Source organism: Carettochelys insculpta, chromosome 14, assembly GCF_033958435.1.
Source record: "Carettochelys insculpta isolate YL-2023 chromosome 14, ASM3395843v1, whole genome shotgun sequence".
Taxonomy (NCBI): domain Eukaryota; kingdom Metazoa; phylum Chordata; order Testudines; family Carettochelyidae; genus Carettochelys; species Carettochelys insculpta.
In genome coordinates, this window is record NC_134150.1 from 30,208,158 (window position 1) to 30,233,579 (window position 25,422).

Below are 25,422 nucleotides of genomic sequence, written 5' to 3' on the forward strand. Positions count from 1 at the left end.
AACTTCAGACGATTACTCCTTGTTCTGCCATCTGACACCATTGAGAACAGTTTCTCACCTTTCTCTTTTGAGCTCCCTTTCAGTAAGTTGAAGGCTGCTATTAAATTACCCTACGTCTTCTCTTCTGTGAACTAAACAAGCCCAAATCCCTCAGCCTATCTTCGCAGGTCTTGTGCTCCAGACCATTATTCATTTTTGTTGCCCTCCACTGAACCTGTTCCATCAAATCCACACCTTTTTATACTGGGGGGTGTTGCGAGCTCTTTTGGTCAGAATAAGTAAGATATTACAATGAGCTCCTCATAAGGAGGCCTTAAACCTCCCGATTCACAGATCCCAGGACCCGAAGAGCAATCCCTGCTACAATCACAGATGGGAGAGTGCCACCCTGGTACGCACTGGGCCTCGCTTAAGCCTCTTGGAGGGAAGTGGCTGGCAGAGATAAGGAGGACACGGTCTTAATTGATACAAAATGACTAAACAATTTATTGGGATAACACAAACGGATTAAAACAGTAAAAATACTAAAGACTAACTGTTACCAAACACTTACACTGAACATTGTATCCAAAAATGACTTCTCCTTTAAGCTTTTATTATACCGGAAGGCAAAAATCAATGTAGGTTAGGATATTTAATATAGGTAAGTTTAAATGGAAAGGGGTATTTAAATCCCTTCTGCTACCTTATAAGGGTGGGATGAGGTTGCTGACCTTCACCTCTTTCTGGGGGCAGGTTGCTAGCCTGCCCCTAATGGTTGGGCACTGGAGCCAGTCAAGGCTGTTCCTCTTTTTGGGAGGCCTTCTGTAACTCCTTTTGTGGACCCAGCTGCATATGATCCCAGGAGGCAACGTGCTCTTCCTTGGGTCACTTGAGGTACACAGAGGTGGGATGCAGGGAGGCAATGCCTACACCTGCAATGTTTAAGGAAGGGTAGTATAGATGAAAGGGTATGGGAGGTTAAACCTTCCCGTTATTAATTAAACTATGCTAATTTTCTATCATTAAATATTAATTAAATGTATATTTAAACAATAACAATACTAAATAATAATAATTATTGATCAAATGTGCTTTTAGTTTATATCTATGCCTGGATGCTAAATCCCAGCTTGGGTGTTTAGGCCTGGCCTCAGGGGTCAGGCCCCCAGGTACTGCCCCTCCCCCGTCGGGGAGGGTACACAGCAGGGGAGCTACCCCTGCTCCCTTACTAAGGGTCCCAGTGTCCCTAGCTGGCGATGTAAAATGTCTGTACAGCCAGATAAGTTACGTGTCACGTCCAGTGAGGAAAGTCCAGTAGAGTATGCCACGTCCGGTGAGTTGTCAAAGTCAAGTGAATCAGCAGATGGTGGCACTGGTGATCAAAGATGCCGGTGTCACAGGTGTGATGGCAACCTCAGGGTTCAGTGACTAGGTGTGCAAGTACCCACCTTGCGGCAGGCCAGTTTGCCACCCAGCCACTTCCCCACTGAGGTCACTTGCTGCTCCCTGTTGGCACTGCTGGGGAACGCTGGCACCGCGATGTCCTGGCAGTGCTTTAGTGGATTCAGCAAGTGATTTCAGCAGGTGCCTTTGCTCGTCAGAGCTGGCCTAAGGGCTGATGAACACCACAAAGAGCAGCCACACCTCCCTATGCAGGGCTCCACAGGTTAGTCCATGGTCCCAAGGGCTGCTGAATGGCAGGTGAGCCCTGCTTATATACACTGATCTCATTAATAATTCATGACTCTATTTCCCTATTCATGACCTAATTACCATAAAGGTGAGGTTCTCAAACAGCACTTGTAGCAAGAAGTTATCCCCAACATTCTCCAAGATCTTCCTGGATTGTCTGTGTGCTGATATATTGTGTTTTGTCAAGGTCCAGGTTACTGAAAAAAAAAATCCTGCTACAATATCAATTATGCTAATAATAGTAAGTGAATCAAAAATGTCACAATCCATTGAAAAGCATCTGGTAGTCTGGATTAGGACCACATTCCACCTGTTGACTACCCCTGTGTGGCAGGGTGGACCAGATTTGGAAGCTTTCTTCTGGAGTACTCACAGCCCTGCATCACCCTACCCCAGAATAGAGCAGTGAAAGATCCTCCAGACAGCCTAGAGGGGCTGCAGGAGTGACCTGCAATAGTCAGAGAAAAGGCAAGTTGCAGAGCAGGGCCTTCAGTTTCTGTGTGGAGCTACAACTGGCAAGACCAAGTGCCTGCATGGCATGAACAGCAAGATCACGGACAGGTGAATGTAGAGTTCATCATCCGAAGTCAAGACCAAAGCAGGCAGTCAGAGATCTGGCAGGAACAAAGAACGGTTGGTATGAGAAGGCTGAGGCTGGGGGTCTAAGCACAGAATCTGAGATGAGACCTGCTGGTCTAGCCGCAGATGGAACCCAGGGAGGACTGCTGAAAAGGACTCCACCTGAAGGTACCAAGTTGGGTAAACTATGATATACCAGAAGCAGAGAATATGAGGGTCTGAGGCAAACCAGAGCACAAGGTCCCTGAAACAGCAAGATATTTATTTTGGTGAGATGTACCCAGATGATCCTAGCAAACAATCCACATACTATTTTTCCCAGAGGAGCCCTGCCACATTCAGTGCATGGTATGGCCCTTATTTCTGGAAAATGAAGGTTAATAATAGTTAAGCAAAACACTATTATGAAATCCTAAGAATTCAGGGTTTACGCATGTAATTTACAGGGGAATATGGTCATCTGCCTTTGCATTATAAAACCATCACATCTATTCTCACATTTTGAGTGTATCTTTGAAAATTTATGCTTGAGTGAATAGCTGGTAAGTATGAATGAAAACAGGATTTTCCGCATAACTGTGAAATACAAAGAAACTGTTAATGCATACAACTCTCTATATTGGGAGATTTTATTAAATGACAGAGAAAAATATGTATCGAGGAAATGTAGATACTGTTAATTGTTTACAATGCGAGACCTGCAGGTCTGTTTAAAAAGAAGCCTTGGACATAAGCAGTCACAGAAATATTCAAAATATGGTAAGAAAAATAATATATAGCAGATTCTAGGTATAGCAGACACCTAGCAGTTCTGATATAGAATTGCCAGCACTTAATGATTTTACTTACTAGGTTCTGATATAGAATTGCCAGCAATTAACGATTTTTAAAATGTTTGTTTAGCAAACAAATACTGTTGCGCCTTCTTTCATCTGAAGTTTATACAACACATACTGGCTGCATCTACATTAGCAAGTTCTTTCCAGTTCTAGTATTCTATGATGTTATGGAAAATTCTGTCTCACCATGTAAACAAAAACAAACATATGAACAAAAACCGAGAAGAGAAAACTTAAAATAGGTAAATATCCAGAGAGGATGATTTGATGGCAAAATGTTGTTAAAATTGTTGTGACCTGTATGAAGTTTAGTCCTAATAGAAACTGAAGGAAAGTATGTTTTGCACACATTTAACAAAGCTATAATTTCTTTTGCGCTCAAGAAATATAGAATAACGGTAGTCTGAGACTTTGGCCCAGATCCTTCAAGCAATTCCAAACTGGCAGAGTCCCTATGTTGTTTAGAGCTCTACAGACATCTGTGGGACTCCATGAAGATACAGAGGTTCAAGATCCTGCAGGATTAGGTCTCGAGGCTTAAGCAAGCCTCCCCTACTGAAAATATTGAAATACTTCCATTGAGTTGGATCTGGCCTTTCATTGAGTTGGCCTGGGATCACATCTGCATGTAGAAATAAAAATCTGTGCTGAGATCTTAGCATTTGGCTAGAGAGAAAACAGACATATCCCTTGTACACTGATTTTTAGAAACCACAATATTCTGAAAGTCTACTCTCAAAAGGCAGGCAGAATGTTTTTTCCCAGTGGAATATGAGACACAGGAGTTAACTGAGAATGTGACATAATGCTGAGATGATGAACCATTCCAAGTTGCAAGTTGGTTTTGTAAAGTGTTTCCTTGCATTTTGCTGCTTCTCCCATCTATCCACTGGTGTCTACTGTTCTATAGAACTATGTTAATAGACACTGAAAAGGAAAATAGGGAGAATGCGGAATATCAAAGGTGAAAAGTGCTCAGGTGCTTTTGTGCTACTCAATCCTCCTCTGCCTCCTCCCTATCTATAGCTCTGTTGCCTCAGTTCCTCTTCCCTGATCTTTTCTAGTATGTCTGCTCTTCCAAATAGGTTTCTGAAAGTAGTCCACAGAGGTGTGTATTAACGGATTCAAGTTGTGAGGCAGATTGTGCAAACTGCTCAGTGAATGCTTTTACGGCCACTGTAAAAGAAAATCCCATCCTGCAGCTGTTTTAGTTGCTATTGAGCGGTGTGACACCAGCAGCTGTTTAAGCAAAGTAAAAATTGTGACTCCTATACTGTGTGTATTTTAGGAGACTTTTAAAGTGTATCTTATCCCTTGATTTCTTTGCATGTCAGCACATTTTCTTTCTTGTATCAGTCTTTGAAGATAGATTCCACAAATAAGGTATCTTTTAGATATCTATTTATTGACTACAGCCCAAGAAAGCTCTCCCAATAGTAACTAGAGTCTCTGTAATACTCTCTATAGGCCCATTGACACAGCCTTTACTATTCTCCTCCTCCTAACTTTAAGCCATTCTCATTTTTTTCCCCACTCTCTGTTGGTTTATGTCTCTATCTGGCATAAATTCTTTACCCTGGGACTTACACCTTTCCCAATTCGGTCCATCAAAACCCATATTTTGGGGCCTATTGCAACAGTTATGTATACAAAACTTCTTTCCTGAGCTAAGATTGAACAGGTTGAATGAACAGGCTCTTAATTTTTGTATGCTTTTAGTAATGCATCAGCACTAATGCTTGGTGAGGTAGAATTGCTTTTTAAGAGAAGTTTGAAAGCTTCAGTAATTCCTGTGACTGCAGCTCAAAGATCGATACAGGGTATGAGGTGAAAGAATAAATAAGGTTCGGTGACTCAATGCTGAAATCCTTGGTGTTCAACTCTTCTTATCTTCTCCTGTCTTAATCCCATTACTTGTTTAGCTGAGGATGCAGAGAAAAGTTGGGGGAGGGCTTTTATGTTCATTAATCTGGTTGTTAGGAGATACTGACACTTCTGTTCTTTTGCTGGACAGCATACCACTGATACTGAGCATAGCAGTAGTGCTGGTGACAGTAAACCCTTGTAATTCAGGCTTGTTTGATGTTACAGAACCTTCAGACCTGGTGATAGTAACAGAGGCAATTAACTTTTTCTTTTGCCTTTTTATTTTGTTTGAATTTGACATTGAGCTTTGTCTGTGACTTCCAGTCCATGGCAAAGGGGTTATGAACTGAAACTTCATACTGGGAGATATCTAAAAATGTTGAAATGACACAGTTGTGTTGGTAACACAGCAAAATGAAATTTTCTGCTTTAAAAATCAGAGGCATGGAACCTTCATGCTGGGAGTATTTAAATTTTTGGAGTATTTAAATCTCCACTCCACAACACTTCCTTTGGTCAGTTCCACTAACACAGTATTGCCTGTGTCATGCAGTCAGAGACCAATGCAAATAGATGCTGGAATATTATAGAGAAAAAACTTTGAGTGAGAAAACAGTGAAATAATTATCCAAAGAAAATTCAATAATCCATGTTTGTTTTTTTCATGGTGGGTCAAATCCAAAACTGATTAAAGTCAGAGAAGAGATTTGAATTTAATATTTTTTGTATCAGACGTAATAGGAGGAAAACTCATGATGGACACCTTTACTCAAGATTAGTAGAATCTTAATCCTTGAGTGGTTCCAAGGATTTCCAGAGAGCTGTTTATGGCATAAAGTTCTATTTAGCATGAATAAGGGAATAGAATCTGGCCTTGTAATCAAATATGTGATGGTACAGGTTGAACCTCTCTCATCCAGCAGCCTTGGGACTGGACTGGTGCCTGATGAGAGAATTTGCCAGACCATAGGAGGTCAATATTGTCTAGCAGCATTATCACCACTTTCACTGCTTCCTGGGTTCCTAGAAGACATTAAGGGTAAATTAGAGCTAAATAACAGCACAGGACACTGAGAGTCAGGACTGGTGACCATAAACAAAATGTATGGACTATGGAAAACTTGGCCACATGCATGATAAGTGGTTAACCTGCTAACCAAAATCATGCCGGATTATGGGTGTTGCTAGACATGAGAGTGCCAGACTAGAGAGGTTCAAACAATAGAAATGTATGGTCTCTTTTTGAAAGAATTCCCATGAACATGAGAATTTCCTGCGCAGTAAAAGGCCCTGATTTTTTCACCTGTGACATATTTAGTGTATTCTGTATGTCTGACAAATTAGTTCCATTTCTTTCGGTAGGTTTTCTGCTCCCTCTTTGCTTTCAAGCAGGGGACCACAAGTGACCCTTATTTAGCACACAGAATTCAAATAGGTGTCAATGGGATTTTCTGCCCAAGTAACAAGGGCAATTTATACTCCCCATTGATAGGTTGCTGCTGGCTCTAGCAGTAAAAATAGTAGTTACGATATGAGTACATGATGCTGCAGGGCTGTTTTCCTAACATATATGAGAAAAGCTTATATTTTATTAACTATTTCCCACTCTCACTGCAGGTGCTTTGCATTGCCATCAGTGAGGTGGTCCTAAGTTAAGAAATGAAAAAAGGAGTCAGATCCTGACTTTTTGGTTAGGACAGGTTAGGAACTAGGCATGCATTTGATTCAGACCTAAGGAGATTCCCCTAAATCACGTAATACAGTTTTTGGTGATTTTCAAGACTCACACGCCCATTATAAAAGTGCAGCAGTAAACTGAACACACAAAATTAAGACTCCGTAATGTGTTACATAATTCACGAGTGCCCCATATCAACCCAGGGCAAAATTCTGATTAAATTATGTGAAGAAAACTGACCATCTTGTCAGAGATTTTGAGATGTTTTCCCACTTTGTCACAAAAAGCCTAACTCTCAGATTTCATGAACCAGGAATCAGGGGAGAAAACTGGATCGGATCAATGGAAATGTTTTGATCATTTCAGAATGTTTCATATTTCATATTTCAAATACTTTTAGTCCGTCTGTGCAAGTTTCCTTTTTTTTTGCTAATTTTTTTTTTGAATCAGAAAATTCATCAAAATCAGGGGTGGGCAAAATATGAGAGAGTTCAGAGATTTCAAGGCCAAAAGGGATTGCTGTGATCAGCTGTGTTAACCTCCTGGGTGACACACCCCCAGTGAGGCCAACAGCCTTACCAGGTCCCTGGGCAAGGAGTCGGGGAGATGGGGAGGAGAGTCTTGCTCCACACAAAGGGTGGGACCTCAGGAGCCTTCCTGCTGCCCTGCAAGAACCGAGCATCCTTTCCCCTGGAGTTCGTTCTTGTTAATGGAAATCAGCCTTTATGTCAAAGCACAAAGCATTTGAAGGCTCTGGAATTGTCCTGTTCCCAATAGGTAAATTATCCAGTGATTTTGTTCTAAAGAAATCTCAGCTGTCAGATAACATAGGCCAAATAATTCTTAAACGTATATCTAACAGAATAAATATTTTGTTAAAAGATAATGAAAACAGATGTGTGATCTGTCACGTAGCTCTATTTTTTACACTGAATGTTATGATAGCTGCTTTAAAACAAAACAAAACAAAAAGAACAACAACAACAAAAAACATTGAAACTTGGAGTGAGCATGTTACCATACAAGCAGGATCCTCCAGCTGAGAGTGCTGGAAGTGTGGGCCCCCATTCTTTCCTATGTCTGATAAGAGCCCTAAAGCACCACGGTTTAAACAGACCACTGCACTGGTGGATTAGATTTCCCTTGCACTCTCATACGTCACTTACTGCTAAGATGATTCAGTAACTTGAACTCCTTGCTCTCTTTTTACAGACAGACGATTTCATTAAAAGGTATGATTCAAAATGAGGATTAATGGAGTGGCAGGAGGAAGCGGGGAGAAATTGCTTCATATTATATTTTGATTTAGTGTTGATAGAAACACCTCAGTTAGGGGGATTTCAGTTACGTGGCAAAATTGGCCCTGAATATTTGGTGTCGTATTTCCCATTTTAGTTAAACTGACAACTGCTGTGGATATGGCCACAAGTTAAGGGTAGGGATGTGGCTAGCTGCTTTTCTGGAATTGTATCTTTTTTATATGATTGTAAGTTGTGAATGTCGAGGCTTAGCAAGATATTGCAACTTTTTTAAGCATGATCTTAGTCTTTAATTTTGTGTAATGTAGTAGGTGTTAATTTTATTTAGTAGGGGTGTGTGTGTGTGTGGGGTGTGTGTGTGTGTGTGTATAAACATTGCACACACAAGCCGTGTCTACACGTGCCGCCTACTTTGAAGTAGCGGTGCCAACTTCGAAATAGCGCCCGATACGGCTACATCGACGTTAGGCGGCAAGACATCGAAGTCGCTAACCCCATGAGGGGATGGGAATAGCGCCCTACTTCGACATTCAATGTCGAAGTAGGGAACGTGTAGTCGTTGCGCGTCCCGCAACATCGAAATAGCGGGGTCCTCCATGGCGGCCATCAGCTGAGGGGTTGAGAGACGCTCTCTGCAGCCCCTGAGCTCGATGGTGGCCACGTGCAGCGGCCCCTTAAAGCTCCACGCCCCCTCCCTTCCTGTGTAGGAAGCTGAGAGAATGTGCAGGCGGCAGCCCAGACACGCGGCCAGCCTGCACGTCTCTGAGCAGCCACACACACACCCCACTGCTGCAATGGCCACCTGCCAGCCCCTGAAGCTCCCCCAGGGGACCCCCCGCAAGGGGAGACAGGGCTCCCAGCCCAGCAGCCAGGCGGGGAAGCAGCAGCGGGGCCCCTCCTGGATGGAGGCCAAGCTTCAGGACCTGCTGGGGCTCTGGAGCGAGGAGGAGGTGCTCCAGGTAATGGGGAGCAAGAGGCGGAATGCGGATGTGTTCGCTCAGCTGGCCGAGGGCCTGGCCGCCTGGGGTCACCCTGCCCGCAATCTGGACCATGTCTGGAGTAAAGTGAAGGAGCTGCGGCAGGATTACACCAGGGCCAAGGATGCGGCCGGCCGATCTGGGGCCGCCCCCGTCACTTGCCCCTTTTACAGGGAGCTCAGGGACATCCTGGGCCCCCGGCACACTTCCTCCCCTCCGGCCACTCTTGATACCTCGGCCAAGGAGCCCCAGCAGGCCCCGGAGGCAGAGTCCGCCCCGGAGGCAAGCCCCACACCCCGGGGGCCCCCCCAGGAGCCCACCCCCAGGGCACCGGAGGAGGAGGAGGGGGAGTCCTCCTCCAGTGACGCTGGCCTGAGGATCGTCCTGCCATCCAGGAGCTCCAGCTGGGTGTCCGCCCCCCGGGTGTCCCCCGACCGTGGGAGTGGACCATCAGGTATGTACCCCCCCGGTGCACACCCCCGGGGTTGAGGGGCGGGGGTAATAGATATGACAAGAGCCCTCCACATGCCCAGATGACCATGGCCCCAAGGGCAGCAGTGGCATGTCCCTCAGAAGAGTGCATCAGCCCCTGCCCCCCCCAGCACGACAGTGCCATGCCCCATCCCCGGGCCTGGGGGGAGCAGAACCTCTAGGGTCCTCCGGGGGGAGGGGGTGGGACACCCAGCAGCAGCAGCAGCAGCATGTGATGGAGTGGGAGGAGTGTAAATGCGAGACTCAGGCTACATATGAGAAACAAGCAGAATAGCTCCCAGTGGCTAAGGATGACCCTAGGGCTACAATTGGCAGGTTACACCTCTGCCCTGAACAAAGAGGAGGGAGGAGCCGAGCTGGGTTTGAATCGGTGGCGGCAGTTAGAGGCTAGGGGAAGGGAGAGCTAGAAGGCAGCCAGCCTGAGGAGGGGGAAAGCTACACCCCAGAGGGGCACCCCTCGGGGTCTTCTCCCCAGGACGGGTTGGAAGGACTGTCTCTGACTGCTGTACTGTGGCTTCTGTGAGAAACTGGGCATCACGGACCCCTGAACCCCATCACAGCAGCATCTTCCGGGGACGAGGATGGGGAACCTGCACCAGAGGGGTGGGGGGACAAGGGCCATGGATCAGGGCCCACACTAATGGCTGTCTCCACTCTTCTTCCCCCCTCCTGTGTTCTGCAGCTGCACCATCGGAAGGACCAGGGAGTGCCGGCAAGGTGTCAGTGGTCCCGGACAGCCCCCTGGGGCCATCACTTCAGGCCAGTCCCTCGGCAGAGGACCGACCAGCCCCATGGCGGGAAGATGGCGGACCCAGCACCACCAGCCGACGGCGACGGACCCCCAGCTGCTGGCCCTCCACCGTCAGCAGATGGAGGTCACCAAGCAGTGGCTGCGGGTGGAGGAGCGCCGCCTCCAGCTGCAGGAGCAGGTGCTGGCCTGTCACCAGGAGGCATGGGGGGCTTTCATGAGGACCTTCGATCGTATCGCCAACTACCTGGCCCCCCTGCCTGCTCCACGCGCTGCTCCACCCACTGCTCCACCCGCTGCGCCGTCCGCCATCGCACCGCCATCCGCCACCAAGGGCCCTTCCCCCGAGGGGGACCTGGGGCCAGCTGACACCCGCTGGACATATCTACCAGTCCGCCCGGCCCCCAGCCAGCCCCGGCCAGGGCTGAGGCCGAGGCAGGGATCCCGGCCACCCACCCCCAGCGCTGGACGTTAGGGGGTGTGGGGCCCAGGACATGCCCCCTCCCCTCCCCCTTTATATATATTCCCCCCAGTGTTATGTTCTTTTGTAAATAGTTTGTATAATTGACCTCTGTTGCTATGCTGATCCTTGCCCCCCCATGTACATAGTTCTCCCCTTCCTTGTCTTCCCCTTTCATCTTATCCTTATTTATAATACATATATATATAAGTTAGATTTTGCCTGTAAATAGTTAGTCTTGTTGATAATAATAATAAGAGTTCTACAGATATTTGATTTGATGAACAACTGTCTGCTTTTATTAACAAGAAAAGTGGGGGGGTGTGCTCTTGGGTGCTCTGTGGTGTGGGCGTAGGGGCAGGAAGTGTTGTGGAGGATGGGGGGGGGCAGTGGGAGGCCTGCCAGAGTTCACCCCATGGCCTTATCGAACTGGGCCCACAGGGCCTCCCGGACCTGGGTCCCTTCGGGGTCCACCTGGCGACTGGGGCAGCGGGTGGCTACACATCGACCCTGCCAGCCTCCACAGCCCAGCCCTGAAAGAAAGCCTCCCCCTTGCTCTTCACCAGGTTGTGTAGGGCGCTGCATGCGCCCACAATCTGGGGGATGTTGGTGGGGCCCGCATCAAGGTGGGTGAGGAGACACCTCCAGCGCCCTTTGAGGCAGCCAAATGTGCGCTCCACCACCTGGTGCGTGTGGTTCAGGCACTGGTTGAAGCACTCCTGGCTGGCAGACAGATGGCCTGTGTAAGGGTGCATGAGCCAGGGTCGGAGGGGGTATGCCGCATCTGCGATGACGCAGAGGGGCATGGTGGTGTCCCCCACAGGGATCTTCCACTGGGGGATGTAGGTCCCCGCCTCCAGCCGGCGGCACAGGCCCGAGTTCTGGAATACCCGGGCGTCATGGGTGCTGCCAGGCCAGCCCACATATATGTCCAGGAAAGAGCCCCAGCTGTCCACCAAGGCCTGGAGGACCACTGAGTTGTAGCCCTTCCTGTTTAAGTAGAGTCCTCCACTGTGTTCCGGGGCGCGGATGGGGATGTGAGTCCCATCCAGAGCCCCGAAGCAATTGGGGAAGCCCAGGGTGGCAAAGCCCATGATAGCGGCATCCGGGTCCCCAAGCCTCACGAGCCTCTGGAGGAGCAGGGCGTTGATGGTGTGGACGACCTGCAGGGGAAGCACATGGGAGAGCACCAATGAAGGGTGAGCAGGGTGTGTGTGGCCCTCCCCTGCCAGGGCCCCCCTCCCCTCCCCTCCCCTCCCCAGCCAGGGCTGCCTCCCCCCTCTCCCCCCGTGGGTCCTCTTACCTCCATGAGGACAGCCCTGATGGTGGCCTTGCCGACGCCAAACTGCTGGCCCATGGATCGGTAGCTGTCTGGAGTGGCCAGCTTCCAGACAGCGATGCCGACCCGTTTCTCGACGCTGAGGGCACGCCGCATGGTGGTGTCCTGGTGCCTCAGTGCGGGGGTGAGCCACTGGCATAGCTCCAGAAATGTGTGCTGGCTGATGCGAAAGTTCTGGAGCCAGCGGTCATCGTCCCACTCTCCGAGCACCAGCTGCTCCCACCAGTCGGTGCTCGTGGGGTAGCTCCACAGCCGGCGGCGTGTGCGGTGGGGGGCGGGGCGGGGTGCTGCAGTGTTGGGGGTTGCGTCCTCCTCCCCTGTGGGCAGCTCCTTCTCTGTGGCAAGGAGGTGCTCAGCTGCCTCCTGCATGGCATCAAGCAGGGCGAGCACTGCTCCTGCAGGGGCGGCTGGGTGGACCTCTGGCTGCTGCTGCTGCTGCTGCTGCTGCTGCTGCTGCTGGGAGTCCATGACTGCATCGCTCGAGGTGTGAGTGCCTATGGCTCTGCAGACCTTGTGCTGTGCAGGCTGCGTGTGTGTGGGAGGGGCCCTTTAAGGGAGCGGCTAGATGTTGCCCTGGAAGTGCTAGTCCGCCCTGTGACCCTGTCTACAGCTGTTCCTGGCACCCTTATTGCGATGTGTGCTACTTTGGCATGTAGACATTCCCTCGCAGCGCCTATTTTGATGTGGAGCTGCCCAACATCGACGTTCAACGTCGACGTTGCCAGCCCTGGAGGACGTGTAGACGTTATTCATCGAAATAGGCTATAGGCTATTAATAGGCTAATAAACATTGCACACACAATTGCAATGAACATTGCAGGCCCCTGGGCTTTGATGAGAACAATGTGGGCCATCATGACTTTAATGGGGGTGGGGCAGGAGCCTACATGCTTTGATCTGCATACAGGATAGGCCTGCTAGTCTGTCCATTAATCATATTGTTTTCAATGCTCCACAGCACACCTTTGAGAAACACAGAGCTGTTTCACTTCATCAAGATGCTTTTAGATATAAGAATCCAATCTTGTTGTGCACTTGCAGTGGGAACGCTGCCTGAGCAAGGACTACATGAATGACTCATGGTATAGGTCCTGTATTGGATATCTTTCTCAAAGAGAGTCTTTAGCTCAAACAGAAGTTATGGGTTTGATGCAGGGATTATAGCATGGCCTGTGTTGTGCATGAGGTCAAATTACAAAATGCCCCGTCTGGCTTGAAATCTATGGAATTGAACTATGGAGTTCTGAAAGCTCTGTTTGCACTGAGTTACATGCTCCTGTTAGTGAAGTTAATGGCAGAACTCCTGTTGACCTTGTGGGGAAAGAATCTAAGTTAATGTCAGAAAATAATTTGTAAACACGAAAATATATCAGAAGTTTGATTGATATTTTTGTTCTGCTTGTTTATAATTCTGTAGTATTTTTGATGAGATTAAAAGATAGCAGATACACATTCTGGAAGTCTACAAGTTCTTTCTACTCTGGTATCAAGAAGAACCATCTTCAACTAGGCAGATAAGCATTCACTTTTGGTACTGATATTTGCTTAAATAGAAATGATGCTGGAAAAGTGTGTCCTTAACCACATTTTGAAAGTTTGAAATTATGTGGAAAAAAATATTTTCTTAACTGCATCTTTTTTATTTTCTTTTTTTGCAAATTAGGTATTAATCCAACCTTCCTCATGGTTTCCCTCTCCTTTTATTTTAGCTATAATTAAAACTGCACTCCCTAACATGGACAGAGAAGCCAAAGAAGAATACTTTGTGGTAATCCAAGCAAAGGACATGGGTGGACATATGGGTGGACTGTCTGGAACCACAACAGTGACAATTACCCTCACTGATGTTAATGACAATCCTCCCAAATTTGCACATAGTAAGTTTGCATGTTCTCCTGACTGAGAATGTAATGCATCTCTTTGGATTTTAATATTATATTGAAATTTGTTTACTGCAGAGAGGTTTTTTTGCAAAAAATATAGCAAGGGCTATATAAAGTACCATAGGCCACTGATGGATTAAGAGATTTTGGAACGAGAATTGTGCCCATATATATTGGTGAGGAAATGCACAGGGAGAAGCTGGAGGGAAAAAATATTTATAGTGTTGTTATTTCAAAATTCTAGTTACTTTTAAATATGCTCCTGCATTTTATGAGGACAGGTAATCCTGTGTTTAAACGATGTACATAGTTGCTAAAAGAAATAAAAGGTTGCCTAGATATGGTAAAGAAAATACTTTTTAAAAAAACTGAGTCTAGTTAATTGTTGACCTTTAATTCAAAATCTGTATTTACTACTAAGGTTCCAATGAATGTCTTGCTGGGTTAGGTTAGAATGGTTTGGAATCCTACTGAGCTTTTCTGCGCTGATTTATAATCTGTTTCAAAGTTTAAAAAAGGAACATAATGGGTTTGATTTTATTTGGAATAGTATATTTTAATTCCATGTTAGAATATACTGCTCTTATGTGTAATCTTATCTAATCATCCAGGCTTTTTGTGATGGGTTAAGTGGATGGGCAAAGACAATTTCAGGTCTGGGAAATATTTTAATGTTGACACTAGGTCATCTCTATTTCTCTCCATATGCAATTTTAAAGCAAGTTGTTTATGTATCCAAGGTAAATTTCATCCCATTAAGGTGGAAATGCCTGTGCACATTTTTAAACTCCATTTTGACCTTTTCTGAGGTCTCCATTTTCAGTAGTGCATGAGTCCTGTGGCAAACCCGACACAGAGTAAATTTCATCTCGAGAGTTTACGAAAAATACAGGCTGAACCTCTCTCTTCTGGCACCCTTGGGACCTGACTGGTGCTGAACTAGAGAATTTGCTGGATGATGGGAGGTCAATATTTTTTTAACACATTACCAACACTTCCATTGCTTACTGGGCTCTTAGAAGACATTTAGGAGTAAATTACACCTAAATAACAGCACTGAACACTGACAGACAGCACTAATGCCCCTAAACAAAGTTTATGGGACCATGGGAGACTTGGCCACAACGATTATAAGTGGTTGTCTGGCTAACTAAAATCATGCTGCATTACAGAGTTTGCTGGATGAGAGAGTTCCTAGTTAGAGAGGTTCAATCTGTATATAAGTGGAGGGAGAAGAAGAAAATGCAGTAAATAAGTAAGCAGAGATAAGGGATTATAGGTGAGGTTTATAAGTGTTTCGTATTGAGAGCACAGTCTTTTTTTTTCTTTTATCCTCTTATTATATGATGAAATGCCTGACTTTCTTACTTTACGTCACATTGTCTCACATGGCCTTGTGCATGAGCGTATACAATGCAAGTTGGCATGTCCCTTAATGATGCAAACATCTATAGATTCTTCTAGTGTCTGAATTGTGTCATCATCATGCAGAGAGACATTTATTTTGTATATCTGCAAAGTGCAGTAGTTCTAAATCTGTAACAATAAATCTACTTTTGCCTGAGGCCTGCCTTTTGCGCTAACATCAGAAATAGTCACTTCTTTGTTAAAGAACTTTAATGCCAGTATAAAATGAGCTGATAGTGTCCGTCCAGGACCTAGGAACCAGATGGGCACATCAGAAGGTCTGCTACTAATTGTCTTCCATTCATGAGTTTTGGCATGCAGATGAAGAACTGAATGGCTATGGAGACTAAGTTGTACTTCTACCCTATAAACTCCTCACATGTACTTACCTGTAGTCTATTCAGTTTTGGATTTTGACATACATTGACTGGGCAGTATGAGGAAACCTCCACCACCAATCCTGGCTGTGATGTACCTCTTAGGTGGACAATTAACATGGACTGACACCTTCCAGCTCCAATCATAAATGCAGACAGGGTTGTAATATCCAGCACTTTTCATCAGTGCAAAAAATCATAACACATATATAGATATTTCTCCTTTGTTTATATAAAAGAGGAAAAACCCTCATAAAGAGGATGCATATGATTAAATATTGTATCTAGACACTATTGTCAATATAACCTTTTAGAACTGAGTATTCATAGTCATGCTGACTAACATTGCAGATTAATCATGGCTCTAATCTTATATGATCGTTTAGTTCTTTGATACTTGTTGGGACATCTTTGTTGAGGCACAGTTTGCATTTTCTCGTTAAGCCAAGAAAGGCTCGTGCTTACAATGGAGTCTTACCAGAATGAAATATAAATTCATAAGATGTAATACATACTGTTTTCACAATAAATTGTAATGAACCCAGTGTGTTTTATCGGTTTATTGTTTCCGGGAAGGACAGAAATGTGTATTTATGGTTAGATTTGAAACAGCCTCCTGGGCTTTAGAAATGAAAAAGATGAACTTTCACTATTTCTGTGCTCCCTTTGAAATCATTTTAGAGGCATTTTATAAAACATTGATGTTTTTAACCCAACAGTTTACTCAAAGATTATATTCAGAAGAACATCTCACTGCTGTGAAAAGTTAGAATGCTTTAAAATAAGCTGAGAATGGACTGCTGGTCATAGTCTGAACTGTGATGTCATGGCAGATCCCTTGATATTAGGGACTATTTTTATCCATTAATTAAAAACATGGAAAAATAAATGTTAGTTCTGTATGTCTTCTTTGTAAATCAAAAAAAAATAGCACCATGAAGAATTCAGTCAAGTGTATAAAGAGACAAACCGTGATGTGTGGACAGCAATATAAATAATGAATGCATAATTTAGTCTCTGGAGGAAACTGATTGTTATGGCTGCTCATTGTTTCTGGGCTTTTATGTGTCTGAGGATTCTCAATGATCTCCAAATTATGTACTCAGCCTGGGAGACATTAAAGAAAATATAAATTATAGATTAAACTGCTGTTACTTCTTCTACCCCATGCAAATGTCAGTTTTATTTAGTAAATACAGTGATACAAATGTTAATGACATCAAAAGAAAAGAACTCCTATATAGTGTTTTGGTGTAAAGAGGAGATATTTAGGAAAGAATCCTGTTAAGTTAGATTATGCATATATAGTTTTAGATATTCACTGTTGTTTGTATATTTGCCCTTTTTATACTCAGTTTTGAACATTGTCATTGTAGTTAATACACTAATTAATTACACCAGCAAGCTTTTCCTCTCATGGTTTCAGTAGGCAAAAAAAAAAAAAAAAATGCAGTATATTAGTCTGAAAATCACACATGGTGGTGAAGCAAATTGTCACTGAGAGGGGATGAGAAGAATTGGTCCAGACCCCCTCTACAAGAAGACATTTATAACAGACTTGTTTGCTAAGCTTGAATTCTTTCAAGTAACAAAGAGTCCTGAAGCTGACATTCTCACCGCTTACCTGTCGTTACACTAGGTGGGAATTATTAAGAATCTGCAATAATTAGTCCATCGGCAGAGGATTTCAGAGAGTAGAGACCATGTATACTTTGTGTTCTTCAGCTGGTCTCCAAATAATTGGTAAAGCCAGGAAGATACGTAATCAAAGGGGGAGTTTTGATTTTCTTCTTAACACACTAATAATTTGGGGGAGGGGAACAAGGCATTTAAAAATTAAATTTGTATATGTTTTAAATAAATCTCATTTGAATATAAAAGTGTCTGAAGTAACAATTACAAGAAATAAAGTACATTTGCAAATTTTCAGATACTGCAGGGCACATACAGGACCTTTCATTGGCATTAAGTCACACCTTAGCAAATTTGCAAGGATGGAAATCCCTCATTATGAAATAGGTATTGTGCCCTTTGAAACATGAGTTGGGGGACATTTCCTGCATCTCTCCCAATTAGTGAATCTTCTACCTCACAGCAGAAAATATACTGACCAATTAGATTCTGACCAGAGAGTGGAAGTTAAAGTTTATGGTCAACAGAGCAGTGAGGATTTTAAGTCATAAGAGACATCTTTAATGTATCGGATCAGTTCGCTGTTGGGCACAAGTTGAAAGTTAATAATTGGATTTTATCAAAAATGGTCTATAAGTCTGTAAATACAAAGGTAAGTTCAAGAGTGCCTTGCAGTAGATTACACATTGCATCTTTCTGTGCAGAAAATAGCTTAATATCTGATGTCTGCCAACCTGAACATCCCCACAGGCAGGAGACTAGATAATATAGAAAGTGAAAAGAAGAATATTATTATTGAGTCAACAGAGCATTCCCTTGTAGGGAGGATGCTATGCAGCTCTAAGTAAATAATTTGTTTAAATGTGGTTTGTATAAGTTGTGCATCTCGACACTTTACTTTGGGGAAACAGATGAATAAACAGCATGAAAGGTGAACTGGAAGCAGGCATAATATTTAGTCTTTTCCTCTTGTTTGGAAGGTCAGTATCACTTCTCAGTCATGGAGGACATTTCTATTGGGGAGCCAATAGGAAGGGTAAAAGCAAATGACCTGGATATTGGAGAAAATGCTAAGTCATCCTATGACATCATTGAAGGGGATGGAATGGAAATGTTTGAAATCACATCAGACGCTCAGACTCAGGAAGGCATTATTAAACTGAGAAAGGTAAATGACAACTGTGTAAAACTAACTTTCATCCATGTACAATTATGCAGTTTGGCCACTGGTCAGATAATTTTTTTAGTATTTGGCCAGTTGTATGTCTGTTAAATCCTGATCAGTGAATATATACTTCATGAGTATTTATTAAATAATAAAGTATGTGGAATCCAGGAACCCATTCTGGTACCCCAACCTATTCAGAACAATCTTTGCTCCATGAGTAGTGTTTTAAGTGGGCCTACTCACGTTATAAGGAAGTACCCAGTGTAAGTAAAGGTGGCAAACTGAAGTTCAAAGTAAACCTGCAGGTCCGCTACTCCTTTTGTTTGTGTATGCTTTCTGAATATGTGTGTGCAATTTGGAGGTTTTGTGCTTGCATAGCTGAAGAGGCCCATCTGACCATGCACATACAGGAAAGTGGATGCACAATTGGACATCTGTCAAAACAAAAAAGCAGTCAGATAGCACTTTAATAAAGTAATTTATTAGTTGATGAGCTTTCATGGAACAGACCCACTTCTTCAGATCATAGCCTTACCAGAAGAGACTGAAGAAGTGGGTCTGTCTCACGAAAGCTCATCACCTAATAAATTATTTTGTTAGTGTTTAAAGTGCTATTTGACTGTTTTTTTGTTTTGATCGAATACAGGTTAACACGGCTATCTCTCTGTCACAATTAGATATCTGGGGTGAAATCCTGGCCCCACTGAAATCAATGACAAAACTCAAGTCTTTCAGAAACCCTGACTTTAAACTATGATTATAAATTATAACATTATAAAATGATCATTAGGGTTTTGGGGGGATTTTATGTTCATCATAAAGCACTCTGATATTCTTTTAGAATTAAACAAATACAGTAAATTTGCATGTGCTTGGAAAATAAGAATTCAGTATGTAAGGAGAGTTAACATTCAACTTTTTGGCGGTTATTGGAATAAGGAGGGCAGAATGTAAACCTCTACCAATGAAAATCGTTTATTATACTTTTACAGAGGTGACCTATTCATAAGAAATAAACAAACTAAAGAAAAAAAAAACCTATGCATCTGTGCTTTTGCCTGGGTTAAAAACATGATTACAGGTTCCTGATCTCCTATGCTTTGTTAATTGTTGTATGCTGTGGGCCTGCTTTGTAAACTAAAGCAATTAGCTTTGTGCCCCATTTCCCTTACCAATTATTTCATAACTGAGCATCAACCATAGTATTGTTTTGCGTGTTCATCCTGAGAGCAATAACCACTTTTGTTCTCTGTAGCAGAAAATATATGTAAGGAGACAGTTGCCTAAAGTGTGTGGGGTTCTTTCTTTTCTTCTTCTCCCCCGCCTGCAATTTTAAAGTCATAGCATTTTTGACAATGTAGAGTAAATTTTGAATATGGTACTCTGGGAAATAGGCGTGACTCAATATATAGAATGCTGTCATTATCATGAGAAATATGAAATTGCTAAAAATGATACAGACAGTGTGACTGGCAAATTGTGAATATGCTGATCTACAATCACCTATTCATAAGTACAAAAGCTTAGTAATTTCTGAGTAGACAGAGATGCAAGTGCTTGTAGTGTTTATGAGAAATTGTTGAGAAAGAGCAAAGTCCAATTAGAACTGGATTCATATCTAAAAATCAACACGAATTTTCAAAGTAAGAATATATATTAAAAGCTTTCAGAGAGTTCCTGAAAGAGTTTTGTAATCCCTACTTGTGTTCTTGTTTGTATTTGCATTGCAGATTTGAGGCTTCTATGGCCTTTTCTTTTTTTTTCCATTGAGCATTGTGATGCAAATCTTTCCAAAGCTTAACAAATTTGCATTTTTGAAATTTGAATCATTCTGAGACATGAGAATTATATAGTGAATGTACTCATGCAGATGTGCATGAAGTGGCAGATCTGAATCTTATATAGTCAAAAATTGTCACATGTGAAGATATTATAGACTTGCTTGTAACTATATGGTTCATTCCTTTACATCATTGACAATTTTTTCAAATTTTACATTCTGATATACGGTAATAAATTATCATAAACAATAGTGCTGATGGTTCAGTTACACTGGTGGATTAGATTAACTGGTTCCAGATTTATCCTCCTGAAATTAAAGAAGGTTACAGCCATATAAACTGCAGTAGTTATAAGAAATTTGCAGGACAGATTGGCCTAATTTTACCCTATTAATACTGCTGCAAAGAGTTATTTGAGGTGTAATAATGTTATAATGTGTTTTCATATCTGCATGTGAAATTTCATATCAACAGTTAGCTCTAAATTTTCTGTGTAAAACCTCTTAGACCTAAAGAACAATCATTGCTAATATTTTACATTTTTTCACAGTGTGCTAGGGACAATAAAATATTTATTACTTATGGAGATCATATATGTTTTCTCCTTATTTCAAGTGAAGAGAACACTGATTAAGTGCACAATTATCATGCAGATCAGGTAATCACCAGTAAAAAAATATCAAAAATCTGACATGAAATTGAGATCATGCAATTCATGAAAGAGAATAGACCATTGAGAATTGCTAGTGAAATTATGCAGAAGTAAAAATAACAAGGGGCTGCTTTCACTGAGGCTAAATACTAGACATATCAATAAATGCCCAGATAATTTACACGTTGGATCTCAGGGAATGGGAATTTATTGCATAAAAACTGAGTGAATGCACTTAAATGGATGTAACTTTCATCCATATTTATTTGTGCTGGCATCTTTGGTCATTAGTGCAAGTCATTTATCTTTGTCATTCTTAACAGCCCCTGGACTTTGAGGCCAAAAAATCTTATACTCTGAAGGTAGAAGCAGCCAATGTTCACATTGATCCTCGCTTCATCAGTGGAGGACCATTCAAGGATACAGCAACAGTAAAAATTGGAGTGGAAGATGCTGATGAGCCACCAGTCTTTTCATCACCTACTTATCTTTTGGAAGTGCATGAAAATGCTGCCATTAACTCTGTGATTGGTCAAGTGACTGCTCATGACCCTGATATGTCTGCTAGTCCCATAAGGTAGAGCTGCTTTAAAGTTATCATAAAGAAGCTGCTATGAGATTTCTAAGTGTATTGTTAGAGAAATTAATGCTAGAGTTCAGAGCAGTTTGCTTTCGCTTTCCATGTTTCCTTTTTGACAAAGCATCACCTTCTGTGTTTCACCTGAAAAACATCTTTGCTGGGTTAAATGTTACACAGTCCCTCGTTCACACTAATGGGAATGAAAAGGAACTAAGACATAAAAGGATGTAAGAAATCTGAGCACAGCATTTGACATTTGAATGTTTATTTCACTTACTGTATTTAGTTTGAAATAATCTTCCCGTTTCCTCCTTAACTATGCTGAGTTCAAGATAATTCCATATAATTGGTCGTAATGGTGGAAGTATTTCTTGTATTGTCTGTACTGATTTTCTTAAGACAAACTCACCCCTGATTTAATGCCAATGAATAGTTTGTTCCAGGGAAGAATTTTTCTTCTTTTCATTCGTTTATACATTACTCCTCTTTGATGTGACTCAGATTAGATAAAATCTACCATTAACGTTTTATGCATATTCAAATAATATCCATTTGGTTTTTATTCAAGCACATCTTTCCCCCTTTGCTAATCTCTTATGTGATAACATTAGACAGTTCCAAAAGTCAGTTCCAAACAGATCTCCTAAGAGGGAGGCCCGGGACAGTTGCACCATGTTCCTCTGAAATGCCACAGCAGCACTGCTCTGCCATGCTGTGTGGTTCTGGAGGGGGTGAGGCAGTGATGTGGTCCTGGCAATGCAAAGGGATGGCTGCCCTAGACCCCACCCCTTTCAGCCTTGGCCATACCCCTTCTGGAACTATGGAGCCAGACCCCCTTCCCACCTTGTCCCAGGACCTGCAGTGGTTGTTGGCCCCCCAAAATAATACTTTGTCATATTAAGGAATTCTGGGCCCAAGACCGAACACTTTGCTCAGGGAAAATGTGTTTTAAAGTAAATAAAAGATTTATCAAAATAGACTGCAAAGTCAGTCCCACAGAGTGTATATTTGAGAAGAACTGGTAAAGTTTAAGCAAGGTGACTTCTGACAACATTCTGTACCACCCCACCTTTCCACTCTCATGATATATGTTATACCCATTTTCATAGAATAATAGAATCATAGAATTATAGGATTGGAAGGGACCCTAGGAAGTCATCTAGTCCAGTCCCCTGCCTAAAGTGGGATCAACCCCAGCTAAATCATCCCAGTCATGACTATGTCAAACCGGGACTTAAAAACCTCTAGGGATGGAGATTTCACCACCTCTCTTGGTACTGCATTCCAGTGCTTCACCACCCTCATGGTGAAATAGTTTTTCCTAATATACAACCTACAACTCTCCTTCTGTAACTTCAGACCATTGTTCCTTGTTCTGCCATCTGTCACCATTGGGAACAGTCTCTCTCCATCCTCTTTAGAGCCCCCTTTCAGGAATTTGAAGACTGCTATCAAATTGCCCCTCGGTTTTCTCTTCTGCAAACTAAATAAGCCCAAGTCTCTCAGCCTCTCCTCAGAGGTCATGTGCTCCAGCTCCTTAATCATTTGTTGCCCTCTGCTGAACCTTCTCCAATGTGTCCACATTCTTTCTGTACTGGGGGGCCGAGAACTGGATGCAATATTCAAGATGTGGCCTCACCAGTGCCAAGTAGAGGGGAATAATAACTTCTCTAGATCTGCTGGTAATGCTTCTCCTAATGCACCCCAACACATGCCATTAGCCTTCTTGGCTACAAGGGCACACTGTTGACTCATACCCAGCCTTTCATCAACTGTAAGGATGCACACATAAAGATAACAACATAGTGCTAAGTACATTCCTGTAACATTTACACCATTTTTTTTCTGCCCACCATCATATTCATCATTAAAAATAATTGGTCCAGTCCAGTTTTATGTCACTCAGTAACATATATGTTGTATATCAAGTTTAATTAATTAACAGTAACAGGAAACTATTGTGTCCTTGTCAGAATCAGGAAACTTGAGTACTGCAGGACTGGCTTATTTGGAAAATTACCATTAGTATGCATCTGATGAAGTGAGTCTGTGCTCACGCAAGCTCATGCTCAAAACTTTTCTGTTAGTCTATAAGGTGCCACAGGACCCCTCGTTGCCATTAGTATAGCATCTTTCACTTTTAGGGCATCAAATAATATCAAGATAAGTTTAGTAGTGACCAAACATTATTAACATCTCATGACTGTTCTGGTTCTTTTTTTTAAATTAATAAGCAGCATATCCAAATTAGTGTTAATTGACATCCGTTTTCGTCATTACCAAAAGAGGGATGCTGAGATGTGTCAACTAAAAATGATCGCACACCTTTATTTTAAACACATTATATTTTATCAGGATTTAAAACATAGAAAAAGGAGGGAAAAATACGTACCTCTTGGTCAGCTTGATGTCAGGCTTTTGGGCCTTGAAACTTACCTGTGTGGATTCATCATATTTGAATCCTCCCCACCTGGCAACTCACAGACAGCAGTTGGAACTGAAGTCCATGAAGACTAACTGGGGCACATGGTTTGCCTTTACACTCTGACTGAGATAGATCCAAGCCTCCTACATTTGTTCTGGGCAGAAAATTGAAAATGCATTTTTGGACAATTTTGAGATTTCAAAATTTGTTTTTGTCTCAACTAGCTACAAAACCCACAAATCGTAAAATGCTCAGAAATAACATATAAAAAAATAGAAGAAATTATTTGGCTGAAAAATGTTATTTAATTTTTACATTTAAAATTGCACTTTGGACTTTTTTTTAAATGGAAGTAAAGTTGTTTAAAAGGTAAACAAAAACTATTTTTTTTCAAAAATATCAAAATAGCCTTTTTTCCCATTTATTTACCCCCCCAAAAATTTCAGGGATATTGATATGATTTTGTGAATCACTTTGGTTTCAGTCTTTGCTCTTTCCCATCACTGAAGCTTAGATGCAGTGAACATCATCTAGATTAGAAACTCTAATTTGAGCTCAGAAATCATTTGTAAATATATATGGCCTGTCATGGCACAAAAAATAATCTAGTGTGGAGCCCTGTGGCAGACTAGGCATTTTAGTGCCTGGGAAGAGCAAGCACATTTCCTCCTCTGCCAGAGATGATGTATGTGTGGGGAGACATGTCGGGGAACAGATGGGGTCACATGTCCCCTCCAGGTTTTTGTTTTGTTTTGTTTTGCATTTGTTTTAGTTGTTGTGCCCCCTTAACTCAGACAATCTGAGTGGCCCAGTGAGGTGAGTTGGGGGAGTCCCAGTCTTGGCTTTGTTCGCTCCACCTGCCTCACCAAGTTTACAGCTCTGCTCTCAGATAGCTTTAGTCAGATCCTACCTCTCCCCTTCTGAAAAGGGTCATGTCCTCCTGGTATTTTTCCCACAGTGTGACTTCTGCTGATCCAATGCTGTGGGGATGGCTGGTTTTGGCTCTGGGTATGGTTTGTAGCTCTTGTGTGGGCTGTTCATTTTGCCCTGCCCCCCAACTGAACCAGATTTGTGAGTGGAGCTGTGACCTGGCTCATAGATTGCAATGCATTTAGTCGAATTTGGCCTACCTGGCCTCCCCTCCTCATGAGGTCTGAGCTAAACTTTAGTGGAACTAGGATGCCAGAGGTCACAGGGTGTGGAGTTGGGGGTGGGCCCAGCCAGTCCCCAGGGGACAGGAGCTGTCACATAAACCTTTAAAATATCCTGACAATGCAGTTTTGTTTATTGATCCTCCAGCTGAGACACTCTAGTCTTAAGCATTCCCAAGTATATCTTGTTTCCCTTCATAGCCTCACCGTTTGGCCCCAGTCCAAATGTGAATGATTGTATGTTAGGAACTGTAGTCAGGGAAAGCAATAATCTATAGCAACCAGATAGCTCAATCCTGAATCCTGTACTTTTAAATTTAAAAGGAGTTATCCCAGAACAGACTGAAGGATGAGGCTTTTTGTGTATCTGTAATGTGGCCATTATCTCACTACCTCCATCCGGCTGCAGGTCTAGGGATGCAAGAACACTAGTAGTCTGTAGGGAAGTAGTTCTG

General features: G+C 42.9%; 1 protein-coding gene across 1 annotated transcript in view; it reads left to right on the plus strand.

Moving 5' to 3' along the window:
• CDH8 (cadherin 8) overlaps window positions 1–25,422 on the plus strand; it is a 260,715-nt gene that overhangs the window by 135,293 nt on the left and 100,000 nt on the right. The window contains exons 5-7 of the mRNA XM_075009191.1: window positions 13,621–13,788; window positions 18,191–18,378; window positions 21,135–21,388. Of these exons, the coding sequence (XP_074865292.1) occupies window positions 13,621–13,788; window positions 18,191–18,378; window positions 21,135–21,388 (610 nt within the window). The remainder of the gene's footprint in view (window positions 1–13,620; window positions 13,789–18,190; window positions 18,379–21,134; window positions 21,389–25,422) is intronic.